Below are 14,405 nucleotides of genomic sequence, written 5' to 3'. Positions count from 1 at the left end.
GCAAGAATTTCCTATAAAAAGAATCTTGCCTTCACTCTTTTCCATTCATTTAGCATTCTGATTTTTCTAATTTTTTAATTTCCTGTGTACTTATAATATTACATTCATAACAAAGGCCCAAGAACATTTCCATCTATTTATCTAATTCTATTTATCTATTTTATCTATATATTTATCTAATTTATCTAATTCTGAAAGTCTTCTTTCCTGTATTGAGTAGGGAGACAATTCTAATAGCATGCCCCTGAAAAGAACAAATGTGCTGTGGCTTTCAAGGGTTCTCTGTCTCTGACTCTCTCTGATGAAATTCATGCATGGTTCAATAGAAATGCAAAAGCCAATTCTAGAAGAAGTTTTCTTTTCCTCTGCTGAAAAAGTGAGTGCAGAGCCTTGGAAAATATTTCAGGCAAAACTACTTTTCTTTCCATAAGAAAAATCAATCAAAATAGATACAGTGTGTTTCATACTGGTAAACAAACATGAATCCAGGTCCCAAGCTTAAACTCTGTTTTCCCTACACATCAGAACATTCCCATTCTCATTCTCTCTCTGCTATCAGAGGAAGCTTAAAAATCACTGTGAACTCTTAAAAAAAAAAAATCACTGAGAACTCAAGCCAGGGTTAAGTCCCCATTGATTAACAGAAGTCAAACACATTATTTACCTGAGGATAAGCAAGCATACTTATAGAGAGAATTCATGCCAAAGTTCTGAGATTGTTTTTACTACTTGGGGCTTATAACATGACTTATCATTCTTAATTATTCTAAGCAAAATTATTTACAATTCATTTCACTCAGGTTGGAATTTAACTTCACTTCTCTGTATTAAATGAATTCTAAAGAACAAATATATTCCTTTTATATCCAACACTAACAGATGTTAGTTTGCTCAGTTTTATAGTCCTCAGATGACAGACAACTAACTGCATTTGGCTTTGGGAATAATTGCGACACCTTTGCATTATGAACTTGGTTTGGTTCTTAGCTGGGAACTGCAGGGGGTTAGTTCATATTATCGAAGAAGTGAAATAAGTTTTCCCTTTATGCTCCAGATGCCCATATGAAGATGCCTTCTAATACAGTATTATACAACTTTTTTTTTTTTACAGGTAATCTGGTCTTAAATGGTTATAGTAAGAAAAATACTTGCATAAAAATGAAATATTTTATTCAATGCATCTCCTGCTCTTCACCAAAGCAAGATGTTAAATCCATTAAACTCCGAATGTCCAGTAAAAGTAAGAAAGCTAAAACGGTTCAAATTTGCACATTCTTGGGAAAATTGCCAACTAGGTACTAGGTAGCAGGATCTGTGTAATTAATGGTGATGTTATTGACAGAGGGAATATATTTCCTTCTCAGAAGCATTTTAAAAGTGCAAGCTGGAAGAGCTTTAGTAAAGCCTCACCTGATTCGTTTTTAAATTGAGAAAATGTGACTTTGAAGCCAGCTACAGAAAGCACCAATGTTAATATATGTACATTTGTGATGGATTTGGTTCTGGCAGACTTAAAAGAAATCTTGAATGTAACACTGTCTGTATGATAGGATGATGAACACCAAAATGCACAAACCAACAAGCATTTCTCAGAAGGAGAATAAGCAAACTCAATCTTAGGTTAACCTTATTTTTCTTTTCCTGAAAGCTATACTCATATGAAGACTGAGTGGATTCAACTTCTTATCATAAGATAGAATAAAATCAGACTGAAGAGTCCACACATTCCTTTTCACACATTCCCATCTCCTTTGTAGGCCACGTGTATCTTTATCCAGTCCTTGTACCACAAGAATAGTCATATAAGGAGCTCATACATGTTTAGGTTTTCTAACTTATTGACTAGTAATACCTCCAGCTTCTGCTCTCGTTTTTTCACTTTGTTATAACAGTAATTTCAAAATGATGATAGAAAAAGAATATCTGGAAAATGAGAGATAACTAAGAAGTAAAGCCCACAAGCAGCTCTTTCCATAATGATCTGCACTAAATTACTCAACAAGGAGTGATTTTTCTCACCATGTATCTCACGCCCTCTATTTCTCTGTGAACTGCAACCACATGCTCTAGTTCTGTGTTTCCCACTAAGAATGGAATTCTTGGTGGCCTATAGTGTGTGCTGTGGCATCTGTGGCTTTGGAGAACACAGGTGGTGGAAGTGGAGGAGACAGGAGAAGGAAAGCCTGGAGAGAGGTTCACAAATGCTAATGATGAGCCTGGATGTTACTGACCTTAATGACTCCCCCATCTTGGATCCATACCTGCTGTCTTCTGAAGCAAAGGGCTGTTCTACATCTACCGTCAGGGAGGCCATGGCAGAAACGGTCTCCGTCTCCTCTTGCAACTGTGCCCCAGCCAAAGCACAGCCCCTTGGCACAGCCACCATCCTAACTGACTTCCAGTACTTGCCTAGAAAAAAAATGCATCATATTTTAATAGGAATTTTAGAGCAGTATTAATCAGACTACTTATATAGGTCCAACTCAGAGCAGTTGTTGAGTTAAAATTCTCTATGCTATACATAGCTGTAATTTGGTTTCTTAAATATTATGATTAAGTCTTTTTCTCAGTCTACGACTGCCAAGTTGTGAAGTGCTCATAGTCCCCAGCCTGAGTCTCTCCCTTGCTTAGAGGGTAATAAAGTGAGGAATAATCCATGGTCTAATGAACTCACTATCAGACTGGCAGCTGTCTCTACAATCAAGTAAGCAAACCCTGGGCATTGTGCCCCCTGGGAAATCCTTAAGAGACTGGGAGGTAGAAGTCTCATGGAGAAACTGAATGAAATAGTAATGTTAAAAATTGCTATTGAGCCATTACCTTTTTATAAAAAAATGAGGTTAGAATATTAAAGAAAAAGAAAAGCCCCAAAATGCCAGCATGAATTGAATGGCAACTTTGCCAGAACAATCAGGTTTGTTAGTCCTGGATGTTCTTTCTTTCTTAACCCCAGGGTGTGTACTAGAACAATAATTGATTTAAAACTTTAATATATGCACTGGTTGATGTTGGCACCCTTCCTCATGTCATATGGAAGTTTCATTTTTTGAGGAGGGGAAGGGGAATGAGGAAAAGAGGAGGTCATTTCATGAAAACATGCCAGTGGGATAAATATGAAAAAGCAGAGTCAATGGCCTTCTTGCAGCCCCTAAGCTATTCTGTGTGTGTGTGTGTGTGTGTGTGTGTGTGTGTGTGTGTGTGTGTGAAGTATTGAGTCATCTCAAATCAAAGCAGGAGAATATTCCTAGGTGCTGACATGACTTACCAGGTTAGAACTATCTCTGCAGCCTGACGAATTAGGAAAGAATTTGGCATGCAGAGTTTGCTTACTTCAAAAAAAAAAAACAGAAAAAAAAAAAGTTCTACTAGAATAGAAAAGACAAATGGATGGGGCACCTGACTAGCTCAGTCGGTTGAGTGTTCAACTCCTGATTTCATCTCAGGTCACGATCCTAGGGTCATGGGATCACGCCCTGTATCAGGCTCTGTGCTGAGTGTGGAGTCTGCTTAAGATTCTCTCTCTCTCCCTCTGCCCATCTCCCCTGTTCATGCTCTCTCTAAAATAAAATTTAAAAAATAAACTAAAAATTAAAAAAAAAAAAAAGAAAAGGCAAATGGATGAATGCTGGATTGGGAACGAAGATAACTGGGTCCTGGACCACTTCATTTCTGCTTCTCACAACAGGGGAAAGATCTCAAATCCCTTCCAGTTCTAACATTTTTTAATCTGCCTCTCCTATCTTATTGCTTCACAAAGGAATGGATATCATGTTAGGGGAGAAGACCCAATCTCCCAATCACTTCTCATTTAGTTGTCTACTACAATGTTACTTGTTGTGATCACTTATTCTGACCAAAGTACGAGAATCATAAAGCTTTCAACTAGGACCAAATGATAGCAATTCTAACTGTGAATGAACCCACAAACTAACATTTTCTTTGAAAGCTAAGACTGTGCTAGATGTTGAGGACATAAAGATTCTTCCCTCACACCAAGAAATTTGTGGTCTAAATGACAATTCTGTGTGGAAATTGCCCATGTGATCCTGAGAGGAACTAAGTGGAATATATACTTACGATGATGGGAAAATGAGAGAAGAGTTGCCAGAAAAAACAACACTTGACTGAGTATTTGAAAGACCATCAGAAGTTAGTCAACGTTAAATAGAGGGAGGCAAGTAACCCTGGAAGAGGAAATAGTACACACAGATGTGCAGAGACTGGAATCTCATGTCTCTATGTTGTTGTTATTATTGTTATTATTGTTGTTGGCGGTGGTGGTGGCGGTGGCAGTGGTGGAGGGGATTACAAAGTCCATTGCTAGGCACAACTGGAGCATTTGGAAAAGTCTTGAGTGTGATGAAGGAGATTGTTGTTGTAGACATAGGTTAATTAACACACTGTCTTGAATAACATGTGAATGATGTTGGACTTCAACCTGTAGGTGAAAAGGGGCCATTTTAAGCAGAAGAGGCAGGGAATCAGGTTTAAGTTTTTAAAAGATCCCTCTGGACAGATCTTGGATGATGAATTGGAAGGTGATGAGAGTGGTGGCAGGAAAACCAATTTCACATCTTGGCAAAAATCCAGGTGGGAAATGATGATGTCTAAAACTAAAAGGAAGTGACAGAAAGAAATGAGGGAATGGAGTAAAGAGAGGTTTAGGAGGTAGGTAATGAAATGTATCTTGGCTTATTATTTAGGGCACCCCTACCTCTTTCAACTTTGAAAGATGACTCTGATTTGACAATTCCATTCCAAGACCCTAAGTTTTCTAGTTTACAATGTCATTATAATCTTATTCAAGTTGGAAATACCATATTCCATCTCTAAGTGCATTCAGTTGTAATGAGTTTCACAAAATATTATTTTTGATTTTTTTATTAAAAATTTTTAATTTTTTTTTTAAGAGAGAGAGAGAGTGCAAGGGAAGAAGGGGCAGAGAGAAAAAGGGAGACAAAGAATCCGAAGCAGGCTCTAGGCTCTGAGCTGTTGGCACAGAGCCCGACATGGTGCTCAAACTCATGAACTGTAAGATCATGACCTGAGGGGAAATCGAACTCTTAACCAACTGAGCCACCCAGGCACCCCAACACAAAATATTACTACTAAACATTATTTTAGCTCAGGATATTCAGAAAATTGGTGATGCTGGATGACATCCTTTCCTTTTTCTCTAGAGTGACTAATATGGGGCCTCTGACAAACAAACAACAGGTAGCAGGTGGTTTATGGGTTAAATTATGTTTTATACACTATATGAAAGAGAAACTAGCATTAATTAACTCCTAATATGTGCCAAGGAGTATGTTAGATGTTTTCACATTCCTAATTTATAATTTCATTTAATCCTCATAACTATTATGATGCAATATTAGGTAATTGTTCTAATTTTTTTGTAACATTTATTTATTTTTTAGAGACAGAGAGAGACAGAGCATGAGCAGGGGAGGGGCAGGGAGAGAAGGAGACATAGAATCCAAAGCAGGCTCCAGGCTCTGACATGGGGCTTGAACCCACAACCTGTGAGATCATGACCTGAGCCAAAGTATGACGCTTAACTGACTGAGCCACCCAGGTGCCCCTGTTGGGTAACCTTTCTAAAGTCACATGGCTAGGAAGAAGAAAAGCTGAAATCCTCATCCAGGATTGACTCCAAAATATCTCTTGCTCTGTACTCTGTTGTCCTCCTTTATTCAGTCCTCCTCTACCCTCTTTCCACTATACATAAAAATATAAAAATGGACTCAATCTATAAAAATACCAACTTAAAAGAATTATTTATATTATATAAGGATTATATACATTCTTTGCTTTACCAAAGAAATCATATTTGGTAATAACAGGTTACCCATGTTCCTCAGATATGTTACTCACTTGATGCACCTTTTATTGACTTTATGGTGTAAGTTTTTACACCAAGTGAGACAACCATGTAAGACTTGTCCTTTTTACTCTTCATTTCTCATAACCTTATACTATTGCAAACACCTGTTTACCAGCTAAGACATTGATGAAGCTATCATAAAACTGGAGATAAGGGCTCATTGAAGAGCATGAGTAAGAAGTCCATTGAAGAAGGGGCCCTGAACTAAAAGTCAAGATTTGTAGGTTGGAGACTACACACCAGTCCCAGAGAAGTCATTTGGATCACTCTGGAGCACAATTTCCACAGTTATGATAGTGGTAGAGTTGATAATGAAAGGGGTCTCCTTGCTGTAATTCTCAATGATAGTGATTTTTCTGATCTCATGTTATGTATTACACTTGGATGTTAGAATAAATTTGTTATGGAAGAAAATCTTCTCTGTGAGTCTCTAAATGCTTGAGGAGGTCAGTAAACACTTTTAGAAAATATGGCACATCTAGAATAAAGGGCTTTAATTTGTAAGCACTGTACATTTTCCCTTAAGAAGAGAATTCTTGGCCATAGACAAAACAAACATCTTTACTCCCCAAACACAATCAGGATGGAAGGTGTGAATCGTTAATCATAATTTTTCAGTAGAATGACTGACAATGATTCTTCAACATTTAGCCTTTAGGTATGTGAGTAGTAAGAAAGATTTTAAATAGCTAAGACCTTTTGGAATAAAATGTAATGTGTATAAAATATCCTGCTAAGTTAAGATTAAACGTTGGAAGTTTGGTTTTTATCCAAATGTATGAGGTTTCTGACTCAGAAATAACCCAAAACTTTGAACTCAATATGGCCTCTGGAAAGCCTATAAAAACAAAGGAAATATTCTATATTAATAATGCATTCATAGACTACTATCTCTATTTGTAAAGGAGAATAATTAAAATGGAAGTGGGTATAGCACAGACTGTGCCATATGCAGCCAATTCAAACTACAAATTTATGGGTTATATTTTCACATGATGAGTAGGTTTTTTTTTCTTTCACAAACATATGTGCCAGGATATCGTATCTGTTGGCACGAGAATAATACCCCTATTAGCACACAAGAGAAATGAACCAAGGTTTACTGCTAGAGTTTTCAGGAGCTGTTATTTATAAAGTAAAATATTAGTAACTAGCCACCAGTGGATTAGTCTCCTAAAGCAATAAAACTGTCAAAAGAGAGGAGTTTTACATTAAAACTGGACATGCACACTCCCTCTTTGGTTATATCCTCTATCCTTATTCATTTTGCCCACTATGTAAATCTCCCCACTTTCAACACCTTTCCTTTCCTTTTATTTCTTTCCTTTTCTTTTCTTCTCTCCTCTCCCCCAACCCTCCTCCTCCTCCTTCTTTTTGACTATTTAACCTTCATTATTCTACATTTCTGTTTTTTCTGGTAAAGGCAAAGAATGAATCTAAAATAAAGGTAAGAACCAGGTAATAGATGCAGACAGTCAAGAGTTAGAGGGAGGCCATAGATGGGGTGTCACTGGGTCAGGTAGGAACCATGAGAGGACATTCTGCAGGTACTATGTAATCAGACTTCAGTAACAACAACATTGTTCTTAGTAATGAGCGTTTTGGAAAAACAGGTATTTGCTGTGTTAAAAGCAACACATTAGCCAAAAGTTTTCCCAACCAAAGCCTTTGACACTTTGAACATCTCCTGACCCCTGAAACCTCACCCTTCCCTCATCCTTCTGGGGCTTTACAGTCATTTCTCAAACTTGTGCTTAAATAATGTTGTCTTTTGTCATTACACACCATGTTCTCACAGGACAAGAAGCTGGTAGTAAACCATTTCTAATCCCCATCAACTTCAGAGATTATTAACACCCGGGACTTAAAGGGGCCCCAAAGAGATTTTCCAGAGCTCAGAGCTTCTTAATAGAGTTTAAGATAGATGTTTTAAGCAAAATGGAGACATTTATTGGGATCCAAAGTATTGTATATATACGTAAAAATAAAGATGTATTGAAAGTTGGTGTATCAGTAGAGCGACCAGGTAATTTTTCATCCAAGGTGGGGCAATTTTAAGGTTAAAATGGGGCTAAAAATAAAAATCATGTCATTGAAATGTTCATTTACTGGTCAGCAAACTGTTTTTATCAGTGGACTTATAAAATATAAAACAGTCCTATTCAAAAGTTCTTTTCATAACTAAAATTCATTCTAAAAAAACAAAAATATTATAATTCATATATGCCAAAGCATAGTGACTACTTTATACTGATTATGTAAACATTAGAAAATAACATAAGCAGAATTATGATTGCTGCTAAATATTCACATAGGTTAATCAATTTTGTGGCCATATCTCTCAGTAATAGAATATCATTGGTATTTTTATGAAGATTGCATTTTTTTCAATGTGGTCCAAATATTTTATACTTTTTCATAAACTGCCTGAAATCTTCTTCAAAGTGGAATTTTACAGTTAATAAATTTGAAACTGTGGCATCTTTAAATATTCTTCTCAAGAGACTGTAATATTTTTGGTTGACCCCATCTTCACAAGTGTGGTGCTATAGTAGTAAATTCTGCTAAATTTGGGATATCTTTCACTTCCAATTTTTAAAATATTGATATCAGTGACTACTTCATACCAAATACTTTCACAACTACTGTTTTTTCCCTTCTTTCACAGGTACCTTTATTTGGCAAACATTTTATGTAAGCTGAACTTATCAAGAAAGCTTTCTTCATTTATGATTCTATAAAATTTTATTTACTAAATTTAGATGCTGCAAAATCATATGACTTCTCAATTTCATTCTATTTCAGAATACACAACTAAGAATAGGAATTTTATCAATGATTCTGTCAACAAATAGACATCTTTGAAAGCCCAATTACAGATTTTCAAAATTAAATCTTGTGCATGGTTTGCCTGTTGATACTAAATTTGTTACTTTATTTCCTTATTTTTGTAGGGGTCAATTTAAATGTTTTTTCTCTTGAAAACACTGTTTCTGTAACTGAAATTCTTTAAAAGTTTCAAAAGCTGGTATTTTTCCTTCATTTCATAACTATTTTTTTTAAGCATTTTTTTTTTTAAACATTTATTTATTTTTGAGACAGAGAGAGACAGAGCATGAACGGGGGAGGGTCAGAGAGAGAGGGAGACACAGAATCTGAAACAGGCTCCAGGCTCTGAGCTGTCAGCACAGAGCCTGACGCGGGGCTCGAACTCACAGACCGCGAGATCATGACCTGAGCTGAAGTCGGCCGCTTAACCGACTGAGCCACCCAGGCGCCCTGTAACTATCTTTTTTTATCAGCCTCATTGAGTATAGTTCATATTCAATAAAATTTACCAGTTCTAAGGGCAGATTATAATGCATGTTGACAAATGTGTGCAGTCACACATATATTTGAAATACAGAATATTTCTTCATCCCTAAAACCTTATTTTGGCCTTTTGGCATGAATTTCTTACCCTCCTTCTTGGCCCCTAATAGCCCCTAATAATAACTGAAATTCTGCCACTGTATTTTGCCTTTTCTATAATTTCATATAAATAAAACCATATACTATGTAGTCTTTAATCCCAGGCTTCTGTCATTTAACCTATCTATTCTGAGATTGAAAGATTCTTATCTTCATCTTATCATCGTTTTGTTTCTTTTTATGCAATATGATTTTTCTTTTCTCCGGCTTCTTTTAAGATTTCATGATAATGTTCCTCAGTGTGATTTTATTCATGTTTATTCTGCTTGAGATTGAGCTTCTAGGATCTGTGGATTTGTGGTTTTCATCAAATTATAAAACCTTTTCCCACTATTTCTTTAAATACTTCCCAAACTTCTTCCTTTTCTGGAACTCTAATTATAGATACGTTAGCTGATTGATGCTGCCCAATATATTACTGATATACTATTTTTCAGCATTTTTCTTTTTTTCCCTTTTTTGAAGTTTATTTATTTGAGAGACAGAGAGAGAAAGAGTGGGGGAGAGGCAGAGAGAGAGAGGGAGAGAAAGAATCCCAAGCAGGCTCCACACTGTCACTGTGGAGCCTGATGTGGGGCTCAAACTCACGAACCGTAAGATCATGACCTGGGCTGAAATGAAGAGTTGGATGCCCGACTGACTGAGCCACCCAGGTGCACCTCAGTACTTTTCTATTCTTCACTTTGAATAGTTCCTATTACTTCTTCAACTTCATTGTTTTTGTTTGTTTTGTTTTGTTTTTGCCTTTTGCAATGTATCATCTGCCATTAATTCTTCTAGGGTACATATTTTTTAAAATTTCAAATGCTTTTTTTATAATTTTTCATCTCTAAAACTTCCATTTGCACATTTTCCAGGTTTTAATTTCTCTGAACATCATGCTTGCAACTTTCCTCTTCATATTAGGAGTAACTAATATTTTTATCTGCTAATTCTATCATGCCTTGAATTTCTGAATAAGTTTCTTTTTTTAAATTTAAATTTTAGTTAGGTAACATAAAATGCACTATTGGTTTCAGGAGTTGAATTCAGTGATTTTCATCACTTATATACAACACTCAGTGCTCATCACAGTAAGTGCCCTCCTCCATCACCCATCTAGCCCATCTCCCACCCACTTCCCTCCATCAACCCTCAGTTTGTTCTCTATCATTAAGAATCTCTTGCAGTTTGTTTCCCTCTTTTCTCTTTTCCCTTCCTATATGTTCATCTGTTTTATTCTTAAATTCCATAGATGAGTGAAATTATATAAGTCTCTGATTGACTTATTTTGTTTAGCATAATACATTCTAGCTCCATCCACGTCATTGGAAATGGCAAGATTTCATTCTTTTGATGGCTGATAATTATTCCATTATATGTACATATATAACATATATACCACATATTCTTTATCCATTCATCAGTCAGTGGACATCTGGCATCTCCCCATAGTCTGGCTATTGTTGATAATGCTGATATAAACATGGGTGCATGTACCCATTTGAGTCTGTATTTTTGTTTCCTTTGGGTAAATACTTAATAGTGCACTTCCTGGATCACAGGGTAATTCTATTTTTAGTTCTTTGAGGAACCTCCATATTATTCTTCAGAGTGGCTGTACCAGTTTGCATTCCCACCGATAGTGCAAGAGGCTTTGCCTTTCTCCCCATCCTTTCCAACATGTGTTGTTTCTTGTGTTTTTAATTTTAGCCACTCTGACAGGTGTGTGATGGTAGGTATCTCATCGTGGTTTTGATTTGCATTTCCCTGGTGATGAGTGATGTTGAGCATCTTTTCATGTGTCTGTTAGCCATCTAGATGTCTTCTTTGGAAAAGTGTCTATTCATATATTTGCCCATTTCTTCAACAGATTATTTTTTTGGGGCTATTAAGTTTGATAAGTTGTTTATAGATTTTGGATACTAACCCTTTATCCAAAATGTTATTTGCAAATATCTTCTTCCATTGTGTAGACTGTCTTTTAGTTTTGTGGATTGTTCCCTGAACTGTGCAGATGACTTTTATCTCGATGAAGTCCCAGTAGTTCATGTTTGCTTTTGTTTCCCTTGCCTTTGGTGACATGTCTAGTAAGAAGCTGCTCCAGCTGAGGTCAAAGAGGTTGCTGCCTGTGTTCTCTTATAGTACTTTAATAGTTTCTTGTCTCACATTTAGGTCTTTCATCAATTTCAAATTTATTTTTGTGAATGGTGTAAGAAACTAGTACAAGTTTCAATCTTCTGCATGTTGCCATCCAGTTTTCCCAACACCATTTGCTGAAGTGACTGTCTTTTTCCCATTGGATACTCTTTCCTGATTTGTCAAAGATTAGTTAACCATATAGCTGTGGGTCCATTTCTGGGTTTTCTGTTCTGTTCCATTGATCTATGTGCCTGTTTTTGTGCCGGTACCATGCTGTCTTTATCACTACAGCTTTGTAATATAGTTTAAAATCCAGAATCGTGATGCATCCACTTTTGTTTTCCTTTTCCAACATTGCTTTGGCTATTCAGGGTCTTTTCTGGTTCCATACAAATTTTAGGATTGTTTATTCTAGCTCTGGGAAAAATGCTTCTGGCATTTTGATAGGGATTACATTAAATGTGTAGATTTCTTTGGATAGCATAGATATATTAACAATGTTTTTCTTCCAATTCATGAGCATGAAATGCTTTTCCATTTCTTTGTGTCCTTTTCAATCACTTTCATAAGTGTTCCATAGTTTTCAGAGTACAAATCTTTTACTTCTTTAGTTGGGTTTATTCCTAGGTATCTTATAGTTTTTGGTGCAATTGCAAATGGGATTGATTCTGTGATTTCTTAGAGTTTTTATCAAGAAGGGATGCTGTATTTTGTCAAATGCTTTTTCTGAATCGATTCACAGGATCATATGTTTCTTATCCTTTCTTTTATTAATGTGGTATATCATGTTGATTGATTTGAGAATTTTGAACCAGTCCTGCAGCCTAGGAATAAATCCCACTTGATCACGGTGAATAATTATTTTAATGTACTGTTGAATTTGCTTTGCTAGTATTTTACTGAGAATTTTTTTTCCTATCCATGTTCATCAGGGATACTGGCTTGTAATCCTCCTTTTTAGTGGGGTCTCTGTCTGGCTTTGGAATCAAGATACTGCTAGCTTCATAGGATGAGTTTGAAAGTTTTTCTTCCATTTCCATATTTTGGAAAAGCTAGAGAAGGATAGGTACTAATTCTTCTTTATTTTTTTATGTTTGTCCGTTTATTTAGAGAGAGTGGGCAAACAAGCCAGGGAGGGCAGAGAGAGGGGAAGAGAAAATTCCCAAGCAGGCTCTGCTCTTTCAGTGCAGAGCCTGATGCAGGGCTCGAACCTTGAGGTCACAACCTGAGCCAAAATCAAGTCAGACACTTAAGCAACTGAGCCACGCAGACACCCCAATTAATTCTTCTTTAAATGTCTGGTACACTTCCCCTGGGAAGCCATCTGGCCCAGGACCCTTGCTTGTTGGGAGATTTTTCATTACTGATTCAATTTCTTGCTGGGTATGGGTCTGTATCCTATTTCTTCTTATTTCAGTTTTGATAGTTTCTGAGTTTCTACGAATTTGTCCATTTCTTCCAGATTGTCCAGTTTGTTGGCATATAATTTTTCATATTCTCTTATAATTGTTTGTATTTCTGTGGTGTTGGTTGTGACCTCTCTTTCATTCATTTATCTATTTGGGTCCTCTCTCTTTTCTTTTTGATAAGTCTGGCTAGGGGGTTATCAATTTTGTTAATTCCTTCAAAGGACCAGCTCTTAGTTTCAGTGATCTGTTCTATGTTTCTGTTTTTGTTTGGTTTCTGTATCATTTATTTCTGTTCTAATCTTTATTATTTCCCTTCTTCTGCTGGCTTTAGGCTTTGTTTGCTGTTCCTTTTCTAGTTCCCTTAGATGTAAGGTTAGGTTTTATATTTGGAACCTTTCTTGCTTCTTGAGATAGGCCTGAATTGCAATATACATCCCTCTTAGGACTGCCTTTGCTGCATCCAAAGGTTTTGGACTGTTCTGTTCTCATTTTAATTTTCTTCCATGTATTTTTTAAATTTCTTCTTTAATTTTCTGGTTAACCTGTTATTCTTTAATAGGATGTTCTTTAACCTCCATGTATTTGAGGGCTTTCCAAATTTTTTCTTGTGGTTGACATCAAGTTTCATAGCATCATGATCTGAAAATATACATGGTTTGATCACAATCTTTTGGTACTTGTTGAGGACTGATTTCTGACCCCGTATATGATGTATAGAAGACACAGAAGGAGGAGGAGGAGGAGGGAGAGGAGGGAGGAGGAGGGAAGAGGGAGAATGGAAGATGAGGAGGGAGAAGGGAGAAGGAGGAGGAAGGGAAAAAAGTAAGCTTGGTCCTATTTCTACCAGAACTGTAGGTGATGCTTTGAAGCACTCTATGATTAGTACAGTTGGTGCATGTGGGGTGCTGCCTATGCTGGTCTTCTGGAGGAGAGGCCCACTGAGCTGGCTCAGAGTCAGACCTGTTCCATTACCAATGCAGTTTCCAGGTACAGGGGGGTGGGGTTAAGTGGGTCCAGCTTCTACTGGGGGCTGCTGTGTTGCTCTCTGAAGTCCCACTGTGTTGGTGGTGAAAGGTAAAATGGCGTCACCTGACTCTTGTCTCTGGACAAAGGATCTCACACACTCCCTATTCATTCAGGAAGCCCTCAAAGAATAGCGAGGGCAGTCAGCGTACCCTGCACCAGAGCTCTCCTGCAATTTATCTTTGCTCTGTGGCTGGGAATCAAAACTTGAAATCTCGAGGGACCCAGCACTGCACATATCCATGCCCCTCCCCTAGAGTACAGCCTCTCTGAGCCGTGCCTGATGTGCTTTGTCCCAAAAACCTCTCCACTCTGCGCTGTGTCTGATATCCTTTGCCCCAGATAAAAACAGTGCATGTGCACTCTGCATGAAATGTACAGTGTAGCACTTTGGAAAGCAACAACCAAGTCATCTGCCCTCTGAACACACCTCTGTCCCTTGCTGATGAAAGGCCTTTTGCTGGTGCCTGCAGGGTCTTTTGTCCTGGGAGAGG

At 37.1% G+C, this 14,405-nt stretch overlaps 1 protein-coding gene across 1 annotated transcript in view; it reads right to left on the bottom strand.

Moving 5' to 3' along the window:
* Positions 1-1,710: 1,710 nt before the first annotated feature.
* HDAC9 (histone deacetylase 9) overlaps positions 1,711-14,405 on the bottom strand; it is a 903,132-nt gene continuing 890,437 nt past the window's right edge. Inside the window, exon 27 of the mRNA XM_049642883.1 lies at positions 1,711-2,409. Coding sequence (XP_049498840.1) covers positions 2,108-2,409 — 302 coding nt within the window. The 3' untranslated portion in view covers positions 1,711-2,107. The remainder of the gene's footprint in view (positions 2,410-14,405) is intronic.

Source organism: Panthera uncia, chromosome A2, assembly GCF_023721935.1.
Source record: "Panthera uncia isolate 11264 chromosome A2, Puncia_PCG_1.0, whole genome shotgun sequence".
NCBI lineage: Eukaryota > Metazoa > Chordata > Mammalia > Carnivora > Felidae > Panthera > Panthera uncia.
This window is presented reverse-complemented; position numbering and strand designations above follow the sequence as displayed.